Source organism: Echeneis naucrates, chromosome 23 (genome assembly GCF_900963305.1).
Source record: "Echeneis naucrates chromosome 23, fEcheNa1.1, whole genome shotgun sequence".
NCBI classification, from domain to species: domain Eukaryota; kingdom Metazoa; phylum Chordata; class Actinopteri; order Carangiformes; family Echeneidae; genus Echeneis; species Echeneis naucrates.
Window position 1 is genome coordinate 14,113,606 of NC_042533.1, and position 23,692 is coordinate 14,137,297.

Genomic DNA, 23,692 nt, shown 5'->3' on the forward strand with positions numbered 1-23,692 from the left:
GAACATTGCTGCGTCACTTCCGTTTCTAGTCAGCAATGGCGTCCTCCACGACGGGAGACGGCGTGAGTGAAGCACAAACAGGGAAAAAATCTAAAAAGACCAAAAACGAAGGTGAGCTATAAATTCTGCCGTGGTGGTGAGTGTTCCCTGAAGCTGAGAGGACGCTCACCGTGAGACCAGACTTCATACTGTCGGCTAGTGGGCTTGTTGTCATCTATAACCACGCTTGGTTTACCCCAAAGCTATCCACTTAGCTGTGCTACGTTGTAAACAGCAGCCGATTGTTGTTTTAAATAATTCGAGGAAACACAACCATAAATTAAGAACTGAGATACTCTTCTGTGTCTGGCTCTGTAGTTACTGTCGTTTTTAGCCTCTCAACGACTAAACATGTCAAACATAACCGATTTAATTCGTCAGGACTAAGCTCAGAATGTCCCTAAAGTTATTATGGAGGGAACCGTGTTGTGATGATTCTGCTGTCTGTATCACGCAGTGGATGAATCTGAGCTCCTGACTGTTCCTGATGGATGGAAAGAGCCTGCATTCACCAGAGACGATAACCCCCGCGGTCTGCTGGAGGAGAGCAGCTTCGCCACCCTCTTCCCCAAGTACAGAGAAGCCTACCTGAAGGAGTGCTGGCCGCTGTTGGAAAAGGCTTGTGGAGAAATAGTAAGTGTAGAGACCACAGAAATACACAATACAGACTATACAATTGAAATTACTTCCGAACCTGCCTGTCTAATTTTGATATTACAGTTGTGAATGTTGAATTTTCAAAACTCAGCAGATGTTTACAAATCCAATATATTTTGATCATCATGAATGAAGTGGTCAATTAGCTGATGTAGTTTTATCAGCCTCTGTTCATTTTGGCATCTGAAGTATTGATCAATGAAAACTAAAGGTATTTAATTTAGAGTTTAGTGTTTTCATTATATTCTTATTTTATTGTCTGTTGCCTCTAAGGCCACCACTGTTTTTAATGACTGTACTTGTTTCGCCCCACTCTGCCCCAGTATTTGAGAAGCACTGCCTTAATCCAAGTTGCAGATGTGTAATTCAAGTGTTGATTGTGCGTGTGTTTTTGTGTTGCTTGAGTCCTTTGTGATGTTGGTCTTGTTCTTCTCAGAACATAAAAGCCTCTCTGGACCTGATAGAAGGCAGCATGACAGTTTGCACCACTAAGAAAAGCTTTGACCCATACGCCATTATAAGAGCCAGAGATCTCATCAAGCTGTTGGCCAGGAGTGTCCCGTTTGAACAGGTACCAATCCTTGTCTGCTGTCCTGAAGGTCTGTAGGACCCCTGGATATGTTGTATGGCTGATTTATTTTTGTGCCTTTGTGCTTTGACAGATTCTTGGGGTCTTATGACAGCTGCAGCTGTTTCTGATCACCAGGTTTTTTTTGCTGCATGCTCACACTGATTTCTGCTTCCAGGCTGTGCGGATACTCCAGGATGACATAGCGTGCGACATCATCAAAATTGGGACCATGGTAAGGAATAGAGAGCGGTTTGTGAAGCGAAGACAGCGGCTGATCGGCCCCAAGGGCTCCACCCTAAAAGTAAGTGTACACTTGAGTAGTAGTTGAATAGTTAAGATTTGTTTTTTTTTTGTTTTTTTTTTTGGTGGTGATTGTGTTTGATTGTCAAGAATTCTGACAGTAACTTAATGTCCATCATGACCAGGAAACGGAAACACATCTAAGTCATAACCTTGGAAGAGTTATAAGTCATTTTGGGGTAATTTTCTATCTTTCCATCTATTTGGATAAATACAAGTAAAGCTAAAAAACGGGGGGAGAGAAAGAAGCTTACAAAAAATTGCTTAAAGTGGTGTGGTGCAGGTTGTTCTCAATGCCTCCAGATGGCAGTGTTGCTTCTCACACAAACCAATTCAAAGAGCTTTACAGATGCACAGGAATATAGTCAAGATGAAACATTAAGATGATTTTTAAATAGTATTTTAAAAACAAGTTTGAATCAATAATAATAAACAGTTCTGTCTCTTCTCTCCAGGCATTAGAATTGTTAACCAATTGCTATGTGATGGTTCAGGGCAACACAGTGTCAGCCCTGGGGCCCTATGGAGGCCTGAAGGAGGTAAGAACATACCAGCTCTTCTTTTAATCATAACCAGAAAATGAACTCTAACTAGTTATTAGTCCAATTCTGCGCTGAAAACATTTCTATTGAACTATAATCTGTATCGACTTTCCTCGACCTATCACATCTAAAACTCTAAGCCAGTTCCTAGTATATGTGAATATGGTCTGTGCACGTGCTTGTGTGTGCTTGTGTGTGCCTGTTTGTATGTGTTCTCTGCAGTGACAACCTCCTCTCAGGTCTAATTAGCCTCTGGTGAGCTCAGACAGAGGTGAAGTCTAACTCTAATGAGTCCTTTTGGGATGTATGGGTGGTTGCAACAGCAAAGAGCAGCAGATTTCTGTAGACAGAATAGAGCTTGTAGGTATGAAGGCCGCAAAATGTTAATACATTTGTATGCATGAACATAACTCATTTTCATAGCTACTTTGAATGTTGTTAATAGGTTATATTTGATTGATTTTAAAATGAATTTTTCTCATTTTAAAATCATGTAATGCAAGTGTTTTACAATTCCAGTAGCACAGGTCTTTAAATGTGCCTTTTTTTAATAATAAAACAAATAAATTGTATTGCGTAGGGGAAAAAAAAAAAAATCAAACATTAATTACCTGCCATGACAGTGAAATCATCATGTTATCATGATCTCACCTTTCAGCCAATTTCATGTCACGAATCTGAAGTTAGAAAGCTAAAGATTTCGCTGCTTAGTTGCTCTTAACCTAACCTAGTTGGTTTTGGTGGTCCCATGACCCATTTGGTCATTCCCCACTTTGAACAAGTGGGGATTTTCAAGCCCCACTTGACCCTGTCGCCCCAACAAAAATCGTGACAAATTACATTTCATTTTATAAAACATCAACACCAAGTTTAAAATGAAAATAAGAGTACAGTTGTGCCATCATAACTGATATCTTGAATCAAAAACAAAAAGTACAGTAGTCAAATAATGAAATAGTCCTTCATTTGCAATCTGTGCAAAAAAAAAAAACAAGAGAATTTTGCCTGTGGCTGCAAAGTGCCTGTTTTGCACTGCACATCCTCTCAAAACGGGGTTACAGGCATGAAACTACCACTCTCAAGTCATGCTCAATGTTGAGCCGAGATCTGTATTTCGTTTTCTGAGAAGCAACAGTCTTTCGTGTGTGGGTGTTCTTTTGTGGTCCGCGTCACAAATTTATCCATGTTGCTCACAGCTACCTGTTAGCTTGTTGTGCCACTGCAATTATCATCCCGTTACATTTTTCTCCTGGTCTCCTAATGCTCATTAATCGTTTTAGCCATTATTACTTTGTTTGTGTGTAGGTGTTTTGTTTGGAGTGATTTATCTTTATTGTCAATAAAGAAAAGCATTAACAGTAAGATAGGCATGAAATTGAAAATTTCCTCCCATTTGTCACGCCCCACCTGTCATGTCTCCATTCCCCACCAGTGGGTCATGGCCCACACTTTGACCAGCACTGACCTAGCCGTAATGAAAGTGTGCAAAGTTCTGCCGCAAGCAACAAGCTTCTAAATAACAAAAAGGATATAATATCGCTGTCTGTCTGTGCATGAAAACACTGGTAACAGTTTTTATGTTTTGGAATGTTTTCGTGTGTTTCTGTATTTGGTTGCGTGTCTCCCCCCCCCCCCCACCCCTTTCAGTTGCACTGTGCTGAGCTTTCAGGGCCGAGTCACAATTTGTCTTCCTCTGTCATTCAGGTGCGCAAAGTTGTGATCGACACAATGAAAAACATCCACCCCATCTATAACATTAAGGTATGTTCAGACTGCTGACAGAAACCTGGCCATGCCACAGATCCACAGCTGTGGTCCTGGACCGGCTCAAACAGTTAGACAAGCTGCCTTCATGCCCAGTGAAGATGTTTTCCATCCTTGTTCTTGATTTCCTGACTGAACTAAATATCTCTGGGTTTGGACGCCAAGGCTGGCTCAACCTGGAGCTGAGGGCATGACACAAGCAGTGATTCCTTTCATAGGCCCGATTTCATGACAAGTGCACAAGGTTTTTAACAGCTGCGTGCTAGGATCACCAGTCCTGAGCTGCGGGCAAGCACTTTACTCATCCTCAGCATATTACATTATATATGAACAGGACATCCCTCTGTAAATCAAATCTTACTAACTCTATTATATACAATTATTAAATTAAATCAAAGCACTTTGATGGTGAGGACCCATGTCAATAAAACACAGGCTGTCCACGCAGCACAACAGTGTCACCTTTTTGACAAATTTTCTTTCCCTTGCTCCACCTGCATCTAAATCCTGCGCTGGTCTGAATTCATCAGACATTGATGATCAAGCGGGAGCTGTCCAAAGACCCTGAACTACGGATCCAGAGCTGGGAACGTTTCTTGCCCAATTTCCGCCACAAGAACCTGGCCAAGCGCAAGGAGCCCAGGAAAAAGAGCGTGAAGAAGGAGTACACACCATTCCCTCCATCACAGCCAGAGAGCAAGGTAGGAAATGTGTCAAGAACTGTTTTTTTTTTTTTTTTTTTTAAACATGCTTCATAACTCATTTGTCAAACTCGAGGCCCACAGGCCACATCCGGCCCAGGATACAACTATGCCCGGCCCGCAAGATCACATCATTTGTGAAATTTGGCCCGGCACTATGAGGCACCTGCAACACTACAAATCCCATAATGCAGCATATCATGCCGAACAATAAGCTACCTGTGAGAACCCAAATTCCCGCCTCCTTGACGACACACTATCTGTGGATGTTTACAAATAACATGGCGATAAATGGCGAATTGACATTGCCAGTAAACCAGTGTGTCGTGTTTGTGGAGTTAATATGGCCGTAAATTAAGAATTTAACAATTACCAAATTTATTTATTTTGTACTAGAGTCTTTTATGGAGAACAAAATATGAATAAGTTCTGTTTCAATTCATATCAGTATTCAAAACATGTTTAGTTGTGGTCTGTTCAATAAATGCTCCTTCCTTTTTGGGGCAACGACCTAAGCTGTGCTTAGAGTGTTTTCTGTGATTGAGTTTGTGGCGCCTTCATTTTATTATTGAGGCATTTTAAAGAAACCTACTATATTTAACACTGACTTATCTCTTTCTTTGTAGGTTGACAAAGAGCTGGCCACAGGAGAATTCTTCCTGCGTGAAAGTGTGAAAAGAAGGAAGAAGATGGAAGAGATTAAGGTGAGTCCGATAAAATTCACGATTGATACCACAGAAACTCAGTCCGGCTAATTCCAGTGAACATTATAATGAATCATACTCTTGAAAATTAAACAAATGAGGAAGATGACATCAGTTTCTGAACTGAATATTTCATTGTGCCTCTTTCTCAGGTCAAACAAGCAGTGGCTCTGACCAAGAAGCAGGAGGAGCGGAATAAAGCGTTTATTCCTCCAAAAGAGAAGCCTTTGATGAAGAAGACCACCAAAGGTATTGATGAAGGAACATTAACATTGACATTACATAGCACAAAAACAGCGCTAATGTGTCTGAGTAGTGTGACTTACCCACATTCCACTTGTGTTGACATTGTCACAGCTCCTCCAGATGGAAAGCTGGACATTGAAGCTATCAAGGACAAAGTGAAAAAAGCCAAAACCAAGAAACTGGGGGCTCCACCAGTGAACCCAGCTCCTCCCAGCAGCACCACCACAGACAAGAAGAAAAAGAACAAAAGCAAAGGCTGACCACAGCCCTCTCTTTTAATGAGTGTAAAGACTGGAAGCATACGGGATGATGGGACCTCCAACAAACCATGTAGGCTTGGATCTGAATGAATTCCAAAACAAACTGTCAGATGTTTTTACCTGCTTTTGTTGTAAAGAACTTTGTGTTTGTTTATTGTAATTCACCTGGACGTGAAAGTGTGAACAGCAGTATATTGTGGTCTTTTTGTCTCACCTGTTGTTTCCTATGAGGTAAGATTGTCCAGATTTTGTATGCTCGGTATTTATAGATGACAGATATTCTTTATCGTCCTGATAAATACTGATTTGATTGTATCTGATGGAAAAAGAAACCTGGCTCTTACGTTTCTGTTGTTCTGCTACATAATTTTTATTTGTGACAATTGTACTGCAGCCCTGTACGGTATTTATGAGTATCAGTTCAGTATTTCATCTTTCAGCTTAGTTTTGGTTTCCTACACCAAAAAAAAAAAAAAAAACTAAATCCAGTATTTATTTTTTTAAATATATATTTACCCAGGTACTAATGTCATCTGGTATAGTTAGAGAGCTTGCCAAACTAAAACCTGAGAAAACCTATGCAAATAGAGAAAACACAAACAAATTCCCAAACCATCTTAATCAATTGGACAGCATTTCATGAAATACATACAACCCAACTAAATATAAACTGCTCCAAATACAGCACGGAGGAAGTGTTTCTAGGGAACACTAAAAGCGATGAACCAGGCTGGGATGCAACTGTTCAATGCTTTGTGAATTTGGAAATTAAACATACTGAAAGACAAGAGAATATGGAAGTATTAGAATAATTATTGTAATGCATTGATGTCATCACTTTTTGTGTCCCTGGAAACACTTCCTTAGTGTTGTGAGCATTTGCAGCTGGAGCCAATCCCAGCTGACGTGAAGTGAGACAGGCACATCCTAGACAGCTCAGCAGTTTATCATTGGGCTGACATGTAGAGACAATGAACTGTTCCAGCTACAGGAAATTTAATCCAAATCATCAGTTTAAAATTGCATTTTTGAGTGTGGGAAGAAGCTGTAGCACCATTAGAAAACATGCAAGCGCCTCACATAAAGTCCCCAGTTGCTACTGTGCTTCCCCACCAGTGCGGCGGGGTGACATGGCTGCTCCTGAATTTGTATTCTGTCTGCATGACTTTGTTGCAATTTGCTGAGCTCTCGGGGTCATTGTAGTTTTGTATAGTTGTTATATTAGTGGAGCTCTTTCGCTGATATTATCAACTGTAACTGAAGACAGCAGTTAGACTGAACATCAAACTACAAAGAACACATTTCACACTATACAGTCCATTGACCAGTTGATCTGCTCATATGAGGAAACTTAATGTTGCTTTGACCGAATTAACCCTAACTCTAACTCATGTTGAGAGAGCTAAGGCGAAAAACAAGCCAGATATTTAGTGAGCAATGAGTTTGTTTTTGAAGTGTTTATTTTTGATGTGTAGCTTTGGGACAGTGGACAAAAAATATTTATTCATTCATCTTCTACCGCTTTTTTGTTTGGGGATGCTGGAGCCAATCCCAGCTCAGATTGGGTGAGGGTGGGGTACACCCTGGACCGGTCACCAGTCCATCACAGGGCCAACACACAGAGACAACTAACCACTCACACTCAGACCTACAGACAATTTAGAGTCACCAGTTAACACAAACATGCATGTCTTTGGAAACTGGAGTACCTGGAGGAAACCCACGCAGGCACAGGGAGAACATGCAAACTCCACACGACCTTCTTGTTGTGGGGCAACCGCCAACCACTATGCCACTGTGCTTCCCAGTGGACATAAATAAAAAGGTTAAATCAGTCTCTTCTTCAACACTGAGTAAATCGGTCGAGGATGATCAGGAGAAAACATGATTTCTACTCATAACAGAAGATGTTAGGGTAATACCAGTGGACCCCATATGCTGTGATGAATGTAAAGATAAGACCAATGGGCCGGACAACCAGTATAATGACATAGTGGAAGTCAGCGGCTTGCTGGCTCACACCATCAGGGTCCCAGTCTGGGGTCCAGTTGTAGCCTGGAAACACAAAACGTGTTTTCAAATTCTGCTGGATTGAATCTTCAAGCAGTCTTAGTGTGTTTACTAAACACTTACTTTTCTGTGAATCTCGTTCTTTGTCACCTGAAGAGACAAACATGACACAAATGGATCAAACAATGGAATATGTGCTTCTTGTGATTCCTTCCTGATATATTTTTTAGGTGTTTATAAAGTGGCTTGTTAAAGCTAACATGTTTATCAGTAGCTGAGTGTTTCTTGAAAATGAAATCTAAATGAAGGACAGATCGTTTGCCTCAAAATAAGATAGAATTCAGTACTCACGGCAGAGGCGGTTGTCACAGGTGCCTGTACATCCGGAGCAGGCTTCTCTTCCAGATACGTACGGCCTGTTTCCATTCATATTGCCTCTGTACAAAGAACCATCAGAACATTCACTCACTCTACGCAGAAATCTAGACTGCAGCAGACAGTTTCCTTATATGAAACTCAAAGGATGAGGTTTCCATTGTATGTTTCTGGTTGTCAGCAGTGTCCATGGAAAGAGCAAGACCAACAATGTGGTGGATCAGGAGGCAAAGAGGCAAGTATCTGCGGCCTCCAAGACACATTTTACAACCACAAATATTAACCTCACATTAAGTCACTAAACAGTGCTTTCCTGCAAAAAAAGTCTGATTCTTTAATGTATTTGTCGGGGACTATTTTCTGCAGTCGGAATAATAAACATTTATCGGTCTGCTCTAACCAGATAGGGTGAGGCTGAATTACAATGAAGGATAGTCATGGGAAGTAAAACAATTTGTCTCACTTATGTGTTAGAGTTCTGTGACAAAGTCGATTTATCAGATAAATAGTTGTTAGAAGTACAGATGGTTTCTGCCCCTTCCTGTCTTTGACCTACACTCATGACTCAGTGACCTGAAAGCTTAAGATGTCTTTGTGCTCTTTGAGCCTCACCTGTGACACCTTCAACTTGTTCATGAGTCCAACTTACGCAGTAGCATAGTTGCAGACGAACATGACAGCCTTCCTCGAGTCAAAGTTCCTGACACCACCTGGGCACAGATGAGCGGCACAGCCGACCTTGTAGCTGCTTCCCCACACGACCTGAAACAACGAGAGCGTTCAATTACATAAGTCTAGACGGTGTCATTTTACTTCCACAAAAACAAACCACATTATCATTAATATGAAAACATGCATGTACCTGCGTATAGTGACCACACATTTCATTGGCGGTACAGGTGTTTTTTTCATAGTTGTAGTCTTTTTTTTCACCCACCCACCGTCCTATGGCTGTTGTCACATCAAATAAGGGTGGGTGGCCTGTCCATATATTCTCTCCTACGGACGAGAAGTTGGGATGCACCAGGCGGACTTCTCTAAGGCGGGGGTTGTGGTCAAACAAACAGTGCCTTGCCCAAGCTCTTGCTGTGACAGCTAAGCCTTCATCCCATGTCTGGAGAGCAGAGACAGAAAAATGAAGCAACATCCAATAATGAGGATTTCTCCCAGTACCCCAGAAGAACAGAAGGAAGTTAAATAAGAGTGTTCTTCCAAAGTACTTTGCCCTAACTAAGCTACAGAAGTTGGTATCAAATTTCTTAACGAACTGTAATTTTTCAGCAGCTTTTATCTCTGTAAATGATAATCAAATGGTTAAATCATTAAATCATATCATTTTTTTTTTTTTTTTTTACAAGGCTAATCACTGTAGTCGGTCAGTGAACTGAATTCAACATTAGCTCAACATAAGAGTTACATTTGTGTGACGGATGTAGTGCTTTGCTGGAGGAAGGAAGGTGTAGTCAGTTAATTTCTCAATTGTATGCTGTTGTCAGAGCTATTTGGTTGCCAGTAGAGCATATGAAGAAATTATTTCACTGTAAATTGAGGCTTTATAAATCTATACATTGTCTTATACATGATACAACAAAACTGCTATTTGCATCCATGTCCACTTCTCAGTAAGAGTCCTACTGTGTTTGGATCCCCACTGACAACAAAATGTTCTCTCAACTGGTTCAGCAATTGGTATTATGGCTAATATGCTGGTATAGCTTCCTCTTTTTTGAGTCTCTCGCTCTTCATTGCCTCGAAATCTACAGAGCAATGAGATGTTTTTGCCATTGGTGTTCACGTTCATGAAATGTCAATATATCAGATCTGTTCAGACAGAATGTGTGAACCTCTTTTAAAGATTGTTGTGACACAACATATATGACAAACAGAAACGGGACTGCGACGAATAAAACCAAGATCTGTTTGTATCACTGGGGGTAAGCATAAGAGTCACTTTGGTTTTGTTATTTGGGTAATATGGCTCTTTAAATAAAGCGTGTGTAAGTATTGTAACTCTGATTGTATTTTTTTAATGTTACTTCTTAGACTGTTTTGCTTACCATGTACAGCATATCAGTCGCAGGTGGATTGACAGATGACCTTGCCTTGTTGTGTTCCCTCAAACATTCGTCAATGAACTTCTGATTTCTGATCTCTGGCAGATCGGTTGAGCAGACCCACGAGTCCAGGATAATCCAGGCCCACAGTATCTTATCCACCCTGCTCCCCATGCTGGCAAGTATAAAACTCCACACAAGAATTCATAGAAGTTGAGCCTCTGTGATCTATATTTGCATCTGTTAAACTGACAGGAAATTCACTCACTAAAGAGGAACAGGATGCATGTGCTGTATTTTTGCTGCAGACTAGCTCTGGTTATAGTAAACATTTGTGTTCTGCTGCAAACTTTGTTCATCTTGGTCATGTTTTCTTTTACAGTTTTTGAAAATTCCACCTCAAGGGGTTTAAAGATATTTCAGAGGAAATTGGTTTTTTTTTCTTATTATACTTAACCCAATGTTAGTGAATGTGGGTTGAGGTGCTTCAGGCATTTTGAGAGGCCTGTGATGTGAGGAGGAAATTTAAAACAAGGTTAGAAATCACTTTAAACAGGGTCAAACATTGGTGCAATTCCCCTTTTCTGCTCAGATTTTCTTTTTAATCATGCCTTGGTTTTCAGTTTCTTGTGAGTTTAATTCACCTGTTTATGACTGAAATGTAACTGCTCTTTGGTTTTCCACGAAAAATTTGGTACTTTAGGTGTTTAAATCATAACGCAGTGTGCTCTGATGGGTTCCCCAAAAACTTATTGATGGGATAGTGCCCAGAGCTATTGCAGTGTTGTATTCATTTAAAGATAGTCACATGGGAGTTCACCAATCACATTTTATACAGAGCAATCTGCAGAGGGTGTGGCTGAGCAAACAAGCAAGCAGCAAACTGCCATGGGGCCGCAACTTATGTTTGTTCTCCCTTACAGTTCACTCCCTTCATTTCTACTCATCAAGTTTAGTGTTCATTGAAAGGGCATCAAATCAAATCCCTGTGTTACTTAAGGGGGCTCTAAATTAAACTATATTCTATGTTCTTCCAGTTGAAGGGCACCCAGACAAAACCTCCAGCTCATATATATAAATATAATGGCAGTCATTCTGCACCATATTGACTGAGGGGTGTGATCGAAAACCACTCGACCACAACATCCTGCATTAGAGCTCATCAACAGAGCCCACTGGTCCTATAAAATCCTGATGGCCTAACTCACTCCTCTGTTTGCACGTTTGCTCCTTTTCACTATGAAGTAATACACTTTGAATTTCTCAATTTGATAGGGACATGTACAAACCCTTCTTTAGAGGGAAACTTTGTAAATAACTAAATTGTCATTGTGCTACTGCTAACACCATTTAGTGTAAATCAAGCATCCCCCCCTTTCTGGCCATCCTTGAGAAAGACTGACCCAGGACACTTTCCCCATCAGTCTGTCATCTCTTCAGATGCTTACCTCCAAATGACGGACTTTATTTCAAAATAATACCGCCGGTTATTTCGTGTAGCATAGCACGTGTCAATTTCTGAGAACTACACAGAAAATCGCAATAAAATACGGATAACAATTAACAGACCCGTTCTAAGGCAGCTGTTGGAGCATTTTCCTGCCATAGGCCATCGCGATCTTTAGGCCAACTGTTTGAGCTTTTTCAGCGGCGGCTTGTATTGTGAAAGGTCGCGACAGGAAGCGGACAGTGTGTGGGTGTCAGCAGAAGGAGCCCAGCTGTCCGGCTGTAATGTCCCACAGTGTGTCTCCGTATGCTGGCCCACCGCCGTTAGTCTCCTGAGGTCTTCTCCCGTTCACACTCATCTTTTCTCGGCCCCGTTTCTCTCTCTCTCTCTCTCTCCTTTTTTTATCGGGCCGGTAATCCGGTGCAGCTCGTGCGTTTGGCTGCAGGATGGTGTTGTCCACATCACAACAAGTCGCCCTGGCGTTCACGGCCGTGCTCTTCACGTTCGTCGTTCTGCCGCGGTTGTTCGGTGTCGGCGGCGGGACCGGGACGAAGGAGAGCAGGTTTGACCCCCGGTACAGCAGAAAAGGTAATGGCATTTCCTCACAGCCATGTTTGTCCGTCTGCTGGCTCTCGCTAACCGCTCTGCCCTCGAGCGCAGCCGTTCTCTTCAGTTCGGTTGAACCCGTCGCGTGCGCAAGTTTTTGCCAAAATAAAAGTCGTTAATGTGGAGTTTCTGGTGCTGTCCATCTGCTGCAGCTAAACAGGAACACAGTAGCAGATTGCACACAGAGCTGATAGCTTATATGTCAGCTTGTTCTATTTGGTCTATTCTTACTGCATTTTATATTCTATTATATTTCTGCTGCTGTTTTGAGATTGGCCTGTTTTGATTCTGTTGATCTTTTTTCTGTACATGTGTGGCGTTCGCTGTGGTAAGCGAAAAAAGAATTTCGTCGTACAGGGAAACGTGTTTCTTTACTGCACACGACAATAAACACTTTTTAATCTTGAAAACACACGCTTCATGCACTGTGCAGACCACATCCGTTGGATCATTAAGATCTATTACACCTTCAACATCACAGTGGTGCCAACAGGGATCTATCCCCAACGATCTCCTCAGCTAGCTGTGCTTCAACAGCTGTAGGGCTCAATCAATTGGGCAGCTGTTGTCAATAGAGGGGGGACACACTAGCTGGGATTCTGTGTTCAGTATCAGAGGGAATGCTGCACTCATGCACTCCACATATTGGTCCAAGTTGGGAAGTCATTTTTCCTACTTTGCTTTACTCAAGTGCTTTAAGTTAACATGCGAAACAGCACGGATGCTACAAAGTATACTGTATTTCATTGGTTAGGGTGTTAAGATGTGTTGCCAGCTGTTTCTGTAACTGCAAACGCAACTTACGCACCTGCTTTACCCTGTGTGTCCCCATGTAGACAAAACTGACTGTGCTGAATGAGCACCGCGTCAATGAATAGTTTGATATGTTGTTATGTTTTGCACAATGCATCACAATTTCTGAAACGTTTTATTTTGGTCACTATGTTTCTGTGTATATGACATCATGAACTTGTTGATTCATGAACCAAAACTTTGATAGGCTCTGAGATGTTGTTACCACTTTCTGGGGCTTTCATTTACATTCAGAAAATTGTTTGTCAAAATGTTCCTATACAAAATGAATGCAGGGTAAGAAAATATGTAAGCTAACAGACAAAAATATGGTTTAAAAGAGCTTTCACCTTGTTCTCCTTAAATAGATAAGGATGACAGTTTTAATAAAATCTACTTTGTTTGACCAATAGTTATGATTGATTTTATGATTTTAGTGGCTCCTAAATAAACCTTATGATCGCAGGCACAACTCCTTCAAAAGATAGCAATAGAAATAATATAACAAAGATACTGATGTTTAAATGTAACTTCACATAGAAGAGCAATGTGCACAATAAGAGATTTTTTTTTTCATCAGAAGAGTGAGTAAATACATGTAATAATGCAAAACTAGACGTAAATTCTTACTTTTCTTAACCTTCAGACTCCAGCTAAATGAAAAATTAAATGGAAAGTCCATTTGTTTTTGTGGCGCCAGGTCCAGGTGCAGTCAGAGGCCAGCCCATCAGCATGAACGCCCCTGGCTCCCCTCAAACCCCAGAAAACATGCAACAGATGAAGAAGCTTATGGAGCAGGAAATGAAGACTGACAAGTACAAATCCAACAGCAACAAGGGCTATGTGTTCACACTGATGCCTCTCTATGCCATTGGAGTTGGAGTGTTTGCAGCCTACAAGTTTTTGAAGGTAGGATAGCTAAATAGAGAAATGCTCACACGAGGGATTTGTGTCACAGAGATGTGACAAACGTAGAATGCGACACAAAATTACATCCCAACAAGTTACATGCAAGACTTATAACACAGAATGACATCAGTCAGCAATCTCACTATTTGATTTCACTTTGATGCTACGTCTCAGGAGGCAGTCATATAAAATGCAAACTACACATTTCAGACATACGAGGCTCAAGGGTGGTGTGCTATTTGTTTATGACACACTTGCGGTTGTAACGCCAGTAGTTTGTGTTGGAAGAGGAGCAGCTGCTGGCCAGGCCGAAGTCAAACTGAGCGGGCTGAGCAATGAAAATGCAGCTCTCTTCACAAGTTTGCTATAAGAATATAGCTAAACTGCCTTTCGTCTCCAGTACCTCTATCCACACCAAACTGTCTCTGTTAGCTTTCTTTGGAAAAGCAAAGAAACAGTTAGAAGATCGAAGAAGAAGTGAGGAAGTTTCATATTTTAATGCAGTTCAGAAGTTACCTGCAGCTAGGTCTACTCTTTAGCATGAGCTATTGTTTTTATTGTGCATTACTCAATTGATGACTGACATTTGAAACTTAATCAATACTCCATATGTCAATATGAGAACCTATTCATTTGTTTCTATCAGCTCTCTTTATGACAGATGAAGATAAGATCCTAAGCATCCAACATGGCTGCCATGCCATCTATAGGACGAGTGAGCTAAATTTCCATCATGAAATTGTAACCCAGAGCTGTTACTAGACTGAAAATATCAACTTGTATTTGAATGCGTGGAGGTATAGTCGTAATTCTATTCACACCTTTGAATGGCAGCCATCAGTCAGTGCTGAGTGTGTTTGTTCTCAACTCCCAGATCAAATCTGCAGATGACCAGGCACAAAGGGACAAATTTGCAAAAGGGGCCAAAAAGTCAGCGGAGGCAGGTGTGTATTCCAAATACTGGGATTTCTGTTTGCATGTGGTTACACATATTTGATTAGCACAAGAAACTTTTATACAAAGTGTTTATCCTCGTGTTTTGGTTTTGGTTTGGTGCAGAAAACCAGTTGAACGAGCTGGAGCAAAGACTGGCGCAGACAGAGAGGATGCTAAACTCCATCCTCACGCAACTGGACCCACTCACTAACTGGTCAGTGTCAGTGTACTCATTCTCTCCTCTCCAGGTGTTCTTGTGCTCTATGTACATATTTACACTGCACTCTCTACAGCCTTTTTTTTCGTAATGAATCAGCTGTCTTTTAAACGCTGTATGTTCTGTGGAGCTTAATCCCGATTTCACATATTGTAATTAGGAAATCAGAAAAGGCTGCAATGTTGAAAATACTTTATGCAGCAAGTCAGACTCAGAGGAAAAGCATAGCTTTCCTCCTTGTAAAATATCCATGCTAAGCAATGGATAGAGCACGCCTGTGTGCTCCCCAATCAGAAGTGGCTCCAGTTGACTGTGTATACACCCATTTGGGAGATGACAACCACAAAAAGTATTCATGCCATCCAACACAAAGGTTGATCTGGAGATCAAGAAAAGTGCAATATTGAAGCTGTCAGTTTCTAGTTTCTGCAGCTTCCTCATTTTTCAGTCCTGGAACTTAATCAATTGTTATTCTTGTCCAAACACCTGCAGTTGATAGCCTGAAAGATACTGACAGCAGCTCACAGTCTCTCATGCATACATTTTTCTGCACTTTCAGTTGAGTGGCTTACGTGTCTAGTACGATCTGTAAATGGATCCACGAGATGTTCTTTTTTTCAGTCTGCCTTTTCATAAATTTATAATTTTTTTTTACCTGCCATATTATTTTCATTACTGGCATGTAGTTTATCTTGTCATAGGCACCTGTTGCAACCTTCATATAAGAGGGAAAGAAAGACTTATGAAGAAGCTTTTGAAATGGGACAGTCTAGAGAGTGGCATGGTCATTCTTTAGATACACCCTCTCAAGCATGCTCCTCTGAGATCAGCCTATTTCTCCTTCTCATCTTCATCTCTGCAGTGTGAAGTCAGTAGCCCAGGAGCAGAAAAACGAGATCATGTCCCAACTACAAACCATCCGTTACTTGATGAAGAAGAGAGGGATGGACTGTCCTCCCCTAAACATCAATGGTGGGCTGATTATTTTCGCTGTGTTCACGCTAATGGAATGTGGTAGTGCTGTGTACACTCACAGTGATCAGGAACATGCAGCATGCTAACTTCACTGCAGGCTGTATGACAAGTTTGTCACTAGTGTTGCATATCCTGTTATTATTAACCCCAATCTGAAATGCAACTCAAGCAGAACACAGATTTACCTGTGTAGAAACGTGTTTTGCATCTAGGTTTAAACCCGTGAATGTGGTTTTAAGTCAGAATTTGCATACAGCCAAAACACTGTCTTCCGTGGAGGCTGTGAAGTTTGACTTGTCAGCGTTTTGCATAAAGCCTGTGATTTGGTAATATGAGATTGTGTATAAAAAATAATGTGCAGAGGAATAAGTTGGATCACTCTGACCAGATGTGTGTGTGGAGGCAGGATTCCATACCTCTGTCACATACAAACATTTACATACTATGCATCTGCATGCACCTTCCCATTCTTATGTTACAGTGTTTAATAAGAGGTCTTTCTGTTACTGTTGTTTTACTTAGTTGGCCATCCCGTTTAATCCAAATGTAATGCATTTGCTGATGAACAAACTCAGCACTTGATGCGGGGTGTTTCACAAGACACATTGCTTATTGACTTTAACTTTGAAAGACCTACAAGATGGGATACTGATGCAAACCATAGATAAACATAAAAGTGGCCATAGATTCTGGTTCTGAAAACTATATAGCTAATATTTAAGTCAATGCTTTATCAGCTATCAGTCACTAAATATCTTCTCTTTCATATCACTTCTGTTGACTCTTTCAGAGGCTTCCTGTGAGCAGAACCTGGACCACTTAATAGAATCCCTTGGGGCCAACGACTCCTCAGAAGCTGGAGCTTCACCAGTTATGGAGCAGAGCTGTGGAGCAGCTGATAAAGTTGATCAGAGGCATTCAGGAGCTAAAGATGAGACTGAAACAGAAGGTGAAGAGTTGAAGGAGCTCGTACCAGAGGATTTTGATACGGAGGTGGAGAAAGGAGTAGATGAGCTGGAAGAAGAAGAGGAAAAACAAAATGAAGAAGAAGTAGAGGACTGTGAGCCCATGCCTTCACTAGAGGACATTCACGAGCCAAACAATGAGGAGGTGTTTCCTGCATCTGGCCTCAGGCGACGCACCCGGCCTGAATGAATCTACTCCAGGACAATGCAGGGAAATGTGCTAGATTATCATTATTTATTGTCTGATTAACTTTCCCTCCAAAATATTGTTATTTATTTTTAAAGGACGTGCAAGAGTGTGTGTCCATTTAGTGTTTTTCACATGCACAGAAGTGCTGGTACAGTGAGTTTGGGAGGAAGCAGAAATACTACATGGGTTTTGTTTCTATGACAACAATATCTTATTAACACTGCTATGAGAAACTCACTTTGCTTTTCGTTAGGATCAGTTTATTTTCTTAGCATGAGGACAGGGGGAGGCCTGTGTTTGTACTCTTTTCCCCACTCAGTGGAGGTTGTGGGTGTGTGACATGATCTATTGGAGATGGTGAATACTATTGTTTCATCTAAGGGCTGCTGTGAAATGGAGTCCTGCTGTAGACTTGTGTCAGCCATTACATTTTGTTGTGATAGTTCCTGTCTGACACCTGATACAGTTCTGGATAGACGGTACAAGCCTCAGTTTCATTTTCTTCGTTGAAGGAGCCACACTGATGCAAAAGTTCAAAAGTGGCTACACAAAAATGCTCTGGAAAAGTGGGTCCCTGTGGTCTCTTTTCATTTGGAACAATAAAAAGAGGACCTGGTGCAGAGAAAGAAAACCATTATCTGGACACACGCCCTAAAACATTAATGAATAACAATAACTTCACTGTCGACTTAAATGCAGGGCTGTATTTTCCTGTTGCAAAAACCAGCACAAACTAGATTATGTACACAGTCGGAGAGGAAATAGTGCATCTCCTCTTCTAAATGGCTGGTTAAAATGGATTTTGTCATTAGTCATCCTGTCTTATTCCCTTTGTGCTAATCACAGTTTCAAGTTGATTTTATATTCATAGTGACATCCAGGATAATAATGTGGAGCTGTCCACATAGTAACTTGATTCTAAGCAGCAGCACCCATTAATTTACAACCACAAATGGTGCTAGTCTGGTACAGTTCAGTACACTTTATGCCATTCACATCACTGATATGTTTGTATTAGATGTTATTTTGAAAACTCAGTTGTTCAAGCTGTGGGGCTCAGGTGTCCAGGGCTGAGTGGAAGAGTTGGAGAGGAGGTGAGGAATGGAGCATGCTGGCCCCTTAAAAACAACAGGAAGGAGGTAATTGTAATCTGACTCTTACAGTCAGATTCAGCCTGATACAATCTTGGAGCCACAGCAGTAGAAATCACGGCCCTACATGGAGGCATTATTTAGTCAAATCTGAATGCACACACAATACAATGTTCATCACAGTTGGTCTCAATCCTCTGCTGTAATACACATTCCTAAATCTGCTTCCAAAACAGATTGATGTGCAACTATACCAGCTAGACTCGAAAATGATCATGTAATCTTTTGCACTAGGCACAAAAAGACAGCTGATACAGATAGACCACAGGTAATTCAATCTTTGTGCTGGCTGGAAAATGGAGTCCTGATATCCACACCTTTCCTCTTGTCTTTTGTTTCGTAACACTAATTGAAAATGATCTGATTTTTGGAATGAAAATACTTTATGTTCAGTTTTGGTTACCACCACTGTCATGAGGTTAGAAAATACCCCTCCCCCCTGGAAAAAAAAAAAAAAAACGAAAAACGAAACACTGAGCGGGTGGTGATCAATGGAATCTGCCACTGCTAATTTGCCTTTACTGCTCCTTTATATTATAGGTGCATCTGCGAACACGGCTCTATTCCATTCAGATCCAGATACCGTTGTAAATAAAAGTTTCACTGACACGTCTTCCAAAAACAAAACATCAGTGATGGGTGATAATTACAAATGTCTGCAGTCATTGTTGTATCATAACCCCGCACCATCAACAGTTCACCCATAGGTATCAATGGAAATAATGTTTAAAAACAACATGCATGATGTTTTCATTTACTTTTTCACACAGAGAATGACAAATCATCTGATTAACCAGGGACTTTAAATTTCATTTTATGGTTTTTGGATTTTTTTGGATTCCTTTAAGTTGTGTCCATTTGTATTTATTTGTATTTATTGGATACCAATACCGCAGAAAGGAATCAGTTGACACTTATGCTTTATATTTCAGTCTTTTGATATTTTGATTTAGAATCCTTGTGGTGAGGCTTAAATGTTGTTTTCTACTTTCAGTATCTGCATTTAAATTTCCAAATATAATTAACAAATGTGTGTAATCTGTGCCAATGTCAGTTAACAACCAATGGCATATTCATGCCAGGAATAACAGCAACAATGGCAGTAACATGAAGCATTCATCCATGTACGTCACATCTCCGTTTTGCAGATGAGGTTTAATTTATGAGAATATTGTAATTTCATATAACCTTAAAGTATCTGAAAACCCAACTGCTGATGTCATAACAAAGTCATAACAAAAAGTTAATTTTTTTGCCAAAATTGGAATTCCCTGTAATATAGAATGTTGTGCAGCCCACATATCATTGCCTTGCCATTGCCAAATCATATTTTCTCTGTCTTCATTCTGATGCTTCATTTTTACACATTGGAATTGTTGCCAAGTCACAATACTACATGTCTTTGCCTTAAATGATCATGGAATAACTTTCTTGACTTTCTTTCCCTTTAAGCATAGTTAACTCTGTGTTCAGTGTGGTATGTTTTATGTGGGCTCATGAGCCTTAGTATAAAATAAAACCAAAAAAAAGTGACGCTTTTGGTCTTGATGAAAATTTGCTCTAAATGTCAAATGTATAGAATGCCAATACTAGAGGCATCTTCTTTACTATGCCATGTAATTTTATTTTTATTTATTTCAAGATTACAGAACCTCACACAGGTGTGTGCAGTGGTTTTCACTGCATTAAGGAGTTTTCACAAGTTGTTCTTTCCAGCAGCTCATGTCAAGCTGTAGCCACGGAGGGAAACTGAATTTCTGATATATATGCTGTAGAAATTTTAGTGTCTGATAACACACAAGTCAAAGCACTGAGACCCAAATTTCCTCCTCCGAACTTCAACATACAGCAGCTTTAAGCCAAGAGACGTAGAAATCATGAGGTTAGTGAACTCCTCGCACCAATAACCATTTTGCAGCCTGTGGTTCCATGTAATGGCTCAAGTGTTAGCAAACAGGTGTTTCCTGGGCAAATGCAGATAAGATGGGCAACATTGAAGCATCTTTATCATTCAGAGGTGCCACCCAACTCTTTTTGCTGCCGTTCACTGACCTAAACATAAACATTTTGAACACAGCCTCACAACTGGGAAAGCTGCAAAATATAAAGGCTGGATTCCATTTAGCTGCTTCAGCAGAACAGAACATTTTGACATATTATGCTTACAGGTATGTAGTTGCACAGGGAGTAGCTTCCACGAACCCCTATAGGATTGTTAATGTACCTATGCTGTATGACAAGTTAAATATCTGCTGTGGAAAAGGTCAAAGTTCACAGGAGCTGTCGGTTGAGACAGCTCTGATTAGGCAAAATAATGCTCATTTGGGGATTTAAAGAAGAATTGGTACACTATAAGACTCGGAGCATTCAATCATCAATTCAAATTATCCCTCCTTTGAAATTTCTGAATTTCAGTCACATGTCACAGTCAGCATGCGGTCCTTGCGGTGGGTTCAGGCAGTGCTGAAGCGCCCTCCTCTTACCTGCAGATGGCAACACTAGAACACCATTACAGCAAAGACACGAAGTGAGAATTTTATCTGGGAATTTGCTGGCTGGAGGTGGCTGAATAAGCAAAGATCAAAGTGTAATACACACTCTGTTCATTAACTCAAATGAACCTTAAGTATTTTGAAAATGTCTCCTGGCGAAATAGACCGCCCTTCTCTAATCATAACTTATAATTAGACATAGAGACTATGCAAATGACTTCCTCTCATGCAGCAGAGAAAAAAGATCTTGGATTCATCGTAAACTAGCTCAGTTCTCAACATTTAATCAACTCAGTTTACTTCCATTGGGATTCCTTCCTAATTCCATCTGTGAGCATGTAGTTAGCTGGATGATTTGTTTGTTTTATTTTTAATTCTACTGCATGGTAGCTGTAGATGGTGTTGAAAGTGTTGGTAGCAGAGCCTCAATATATATATATATATATATATATATATATATATATATATATATATATATATCGATAAAATTATAAAAATAAATTCCGTCCTCTGCTCTCCTCACGGCTGCATTGAACTTTTTGTCTCACCAAAATCGTCCCCAAGGGTGCATTTTAGTCTTAGTGTTATGCATACAGTCCCTGAAATGTTTAAGTCAAACAAACAAACAAACAAAACCCCAAACTAATTTACATTTTTCTCAGGTACACAGCAACATGTCCTTTCCTACATACACTGTACACTTTCTTAATGTAAGTGTGGAAATAGTTATGTGTGTGTTTCAAGGAAGAAGTGATTTATTGTTGCATCACAGGAAGTAACATACAAAGCAACATACAACTCAAATTCTTATGTCTTGGTATTTCAGCTATCTCAGTCAGAGCCCCAGCTGCTGGGAGTGTGGTGTGTGTGTCTGCATTGACACACACTCTTGGAGGGCTATATAACCCGCTCCCCTTCGAGGGCCTTTAGTTTAGAATACATTTTAATGGAACAGAACCTTCATGTAATGCCTTTCTTCTGATTGGCTGACCTAACCTATTGTTACCAGAGCTCCAGAGAAGTCTGAGAGTTTCCATTTTATTTGTACATCACTTGCTTGGAATACAAACGAGCGATTGATTGGATATAATATTCCTGTTAGAGGTAATGTGCGCAAAGAAAGGCCAGGAAGAGGACTGTTAAAGGTATCATGTGTAAAGAACACATTACTACTCATATTAATACTTAATAGTAAACAATAGACAGTCTGTAATTACATTACGTAATCACCGCTCTCTATAGTAACATTCATTGAGTGTGCCATTCCCTCATGATTCAGATTACCTGCCTACGCACAGCTGATTCACTGGAAACCATTCAGCCTAAAATTCAATATAACTTCATCTGATTTCTCAGGTTCACTGTTCACTGGCACGCAGCTGTGTCACATTATGTGCATCAGTGCTAGCCAATCACTTCCTGCTGCAGCACAGTGATTTAGGATCTTCTGTGTAGCTTGCGCTTTGACCTCTTTTAGTCTCTCTTTCCTCCATCCACTCTGAAAGAAGGAGAAGCTGTGCTAAGAAAGAGCTCTCTTTTTTATTCTACTGCCGCAGCGCCACAGAAGCGCTCAGCTGGTGAAGCAGCAGGTATACAGTTCAAATCAGACTTGACAATTGGGAACTGGTAATGTACTGAATGTGAAACAGTGAAGCAAAACAAGAGGAGCCTTTTAAATTTTAAATTTGTATAAAAATGAATGACCAGCCTCAAGGCTCACACAGGTTTAAACAATATAATCAGGGTTATTATGGTTTTCGAGGTTATACAGGTATTATAAACCTTCAGTTATTCTGAAGGTCTCAGCATGTAAGCATTTTACTTTTGTCATTACATGAATGGACATTGGAAATGTTGACTTTTTATTTTCTCCCGCAGCCATAGATTTGTCCTTAGTTCTGAGACATTTTCAATGTCAGCAGGATTATGTTGTCAGGCTACTGGGAGGAGGAGAGAGGTATTGTGCTCCATCAAATATAAACTCAACAGACAGTCTGTGCAGGACAGTGCAGAAAAATCTCCCTGCCCCTGTTTGCCGAGGGCACAGCTCTGTAGTTCAGTGCAAAAGATCCTTAATTAGCCACTCAAACTATGATACAATTCATTTATTGTGTTTGTTCTGTTGACCAAAATGTCCTTTGGCCCATTCTTTTAGAAAAATTAGAAAACATTGAACATAATCCTATGATTTACTATTCCTGCATTTCTGATTAATTCTACTGTGGACCAGAATTGGAACCAGCCAAGGCTGTCTGTCTCGCCTTCAGCCCCTCTGGGATGCATACTGTGGCTCTGCTCGAGAAAAATGGACTGGCCAAGGACCCCAGCTTTCCAACAGACTTTTCTTTCACTCTCTAGATCCTGATAAAGATCAGCTATCCACCTGTTCTATTTTTAGTGAAGATATTAAAGGCAAGGACAAGGGAAAGAAGCATCTGCTATTTTCTTCTTGTACTGGTCAGTACAAAGACAGCTGTTTCTTGGCAAAGACTGTGTTCATCTACCCCAGTCCCCAATATTCGTCTTCTGTGATGAATAACCTGATTAATAAAACATTAAAGAGACTTAGCAGCCCAATTGTGTAAATTCAACAGCTGGTTCATGTTCAATCAATGTGGAAGACAGCAGGTAATGGAAAATGAAAGATTTTCTTGCAGTCGATGCTTTTCCAAGTTCAAGTTTTCGTTCTAAATGACCCAAACTGACCTCAGCTGGTGATCTGTAAGAGTGAGGCTCACTGAAAATGTCACAGAGACACGCTGCAAGGTTCTTGTTGGATCTAGCAGGTC

The 23,692-nt window shown here is 40.5% G+C and overlaps 3 protein-coding genes across 5 annotated transcripts; 2 read left to right on the top strand and 1 right to left on the bottom strand.

Annotated features, from left to right (window-relative positions):
• Positions 1-6,886, top strand: krr1 (KRR1 small subunit processome component homolog). Its single transcript, XM_029495100.1, has 10 exons — positions 1-111; positions 497-672; positions 1,133-1,267; positions 1,443-1,568; positions 2,023-2,106; positions 3,814-3,870; positions 4,404-4,574; positions 5,201-5,278; positions 5,431-5,527; positions 5,636-6,886. The coding sequence occupies exons 1-10, from the start codon at positions 36-38 to the stop codon at positions 5,782-5,784; spliced, it is 1,149 nt and encodes a 382-aa protein (XP_029350960.1). The 5' UTR covers positions 1-35; the 3' UTR covers positions 5,785-6,886.
• A 602-nt stretch (positions 6,887-7,488) lies between these two features.
• On the bottom strand, positions 7,489-12,565 carry glipr1a (GLI pathogenesis-related 1a). Its single transcript, XM_029495403.1, has 7 exons — positions 11,793-12,565; positions 10,227-10,728; positions 9,032-9,283; positions 8,819-8,931; positions 8,146-8,231; positions 7,918-7,944; positions 7,489-7,839 (listed from the first exon to the last, which is right to left on the bottom strand). The coding sequence occupies exons 2-7, from the start codon at positions 10,395-10,397 to the stop codon at positions 7,676-7,678; spliced, it is 813 nt and encodes a 270-aa protein (XP_029351263.1). The 5' UTR covers positions 10,398-10,728; positions 11,793-12,565; the 3' UTR covers positions 7,489-7,675.
• LOC115036962 (protein RIC-3) lies at positions 11,889-18,905 on the top strand. Of its 3 annotated transcripts, none has more exons than XM_029495402.1 (6): positions 11,889-12,264; positions 13,769-13,977; positions 14,852-14,921; positions 15,037-15,127; positions 15,993-16,102; positions 16,896-18,905. In XM_029495402.1, the coding sequence occupies exons 1-6, from the start codon at positions 12,117-12,119 to the stop codon at positions 17,258-17,260; spliced, it is 993 nt and encodes a 330-aa protein (XP_029351262.1). In that variant the 5' UTR covers positions 11,889-12,116; the 3' UTR covers positions 17,261-18,905. The 3 variants fall into 3 exon arrangements, with proteins under 3 accessions (XP_029351262.1, XP_029351260.1, XP_029351261.1); XM_029495400.1 differs by having other exon boundaries at positions 11,890-12,260; positions 13,765-13,977; XM_029495401.1 differs by having other exon boundaries at positions 11,890-12,258.
• The last annotated feature ends 4,787 nt before the right edge of the window (positions 18,906-23,692 follow it).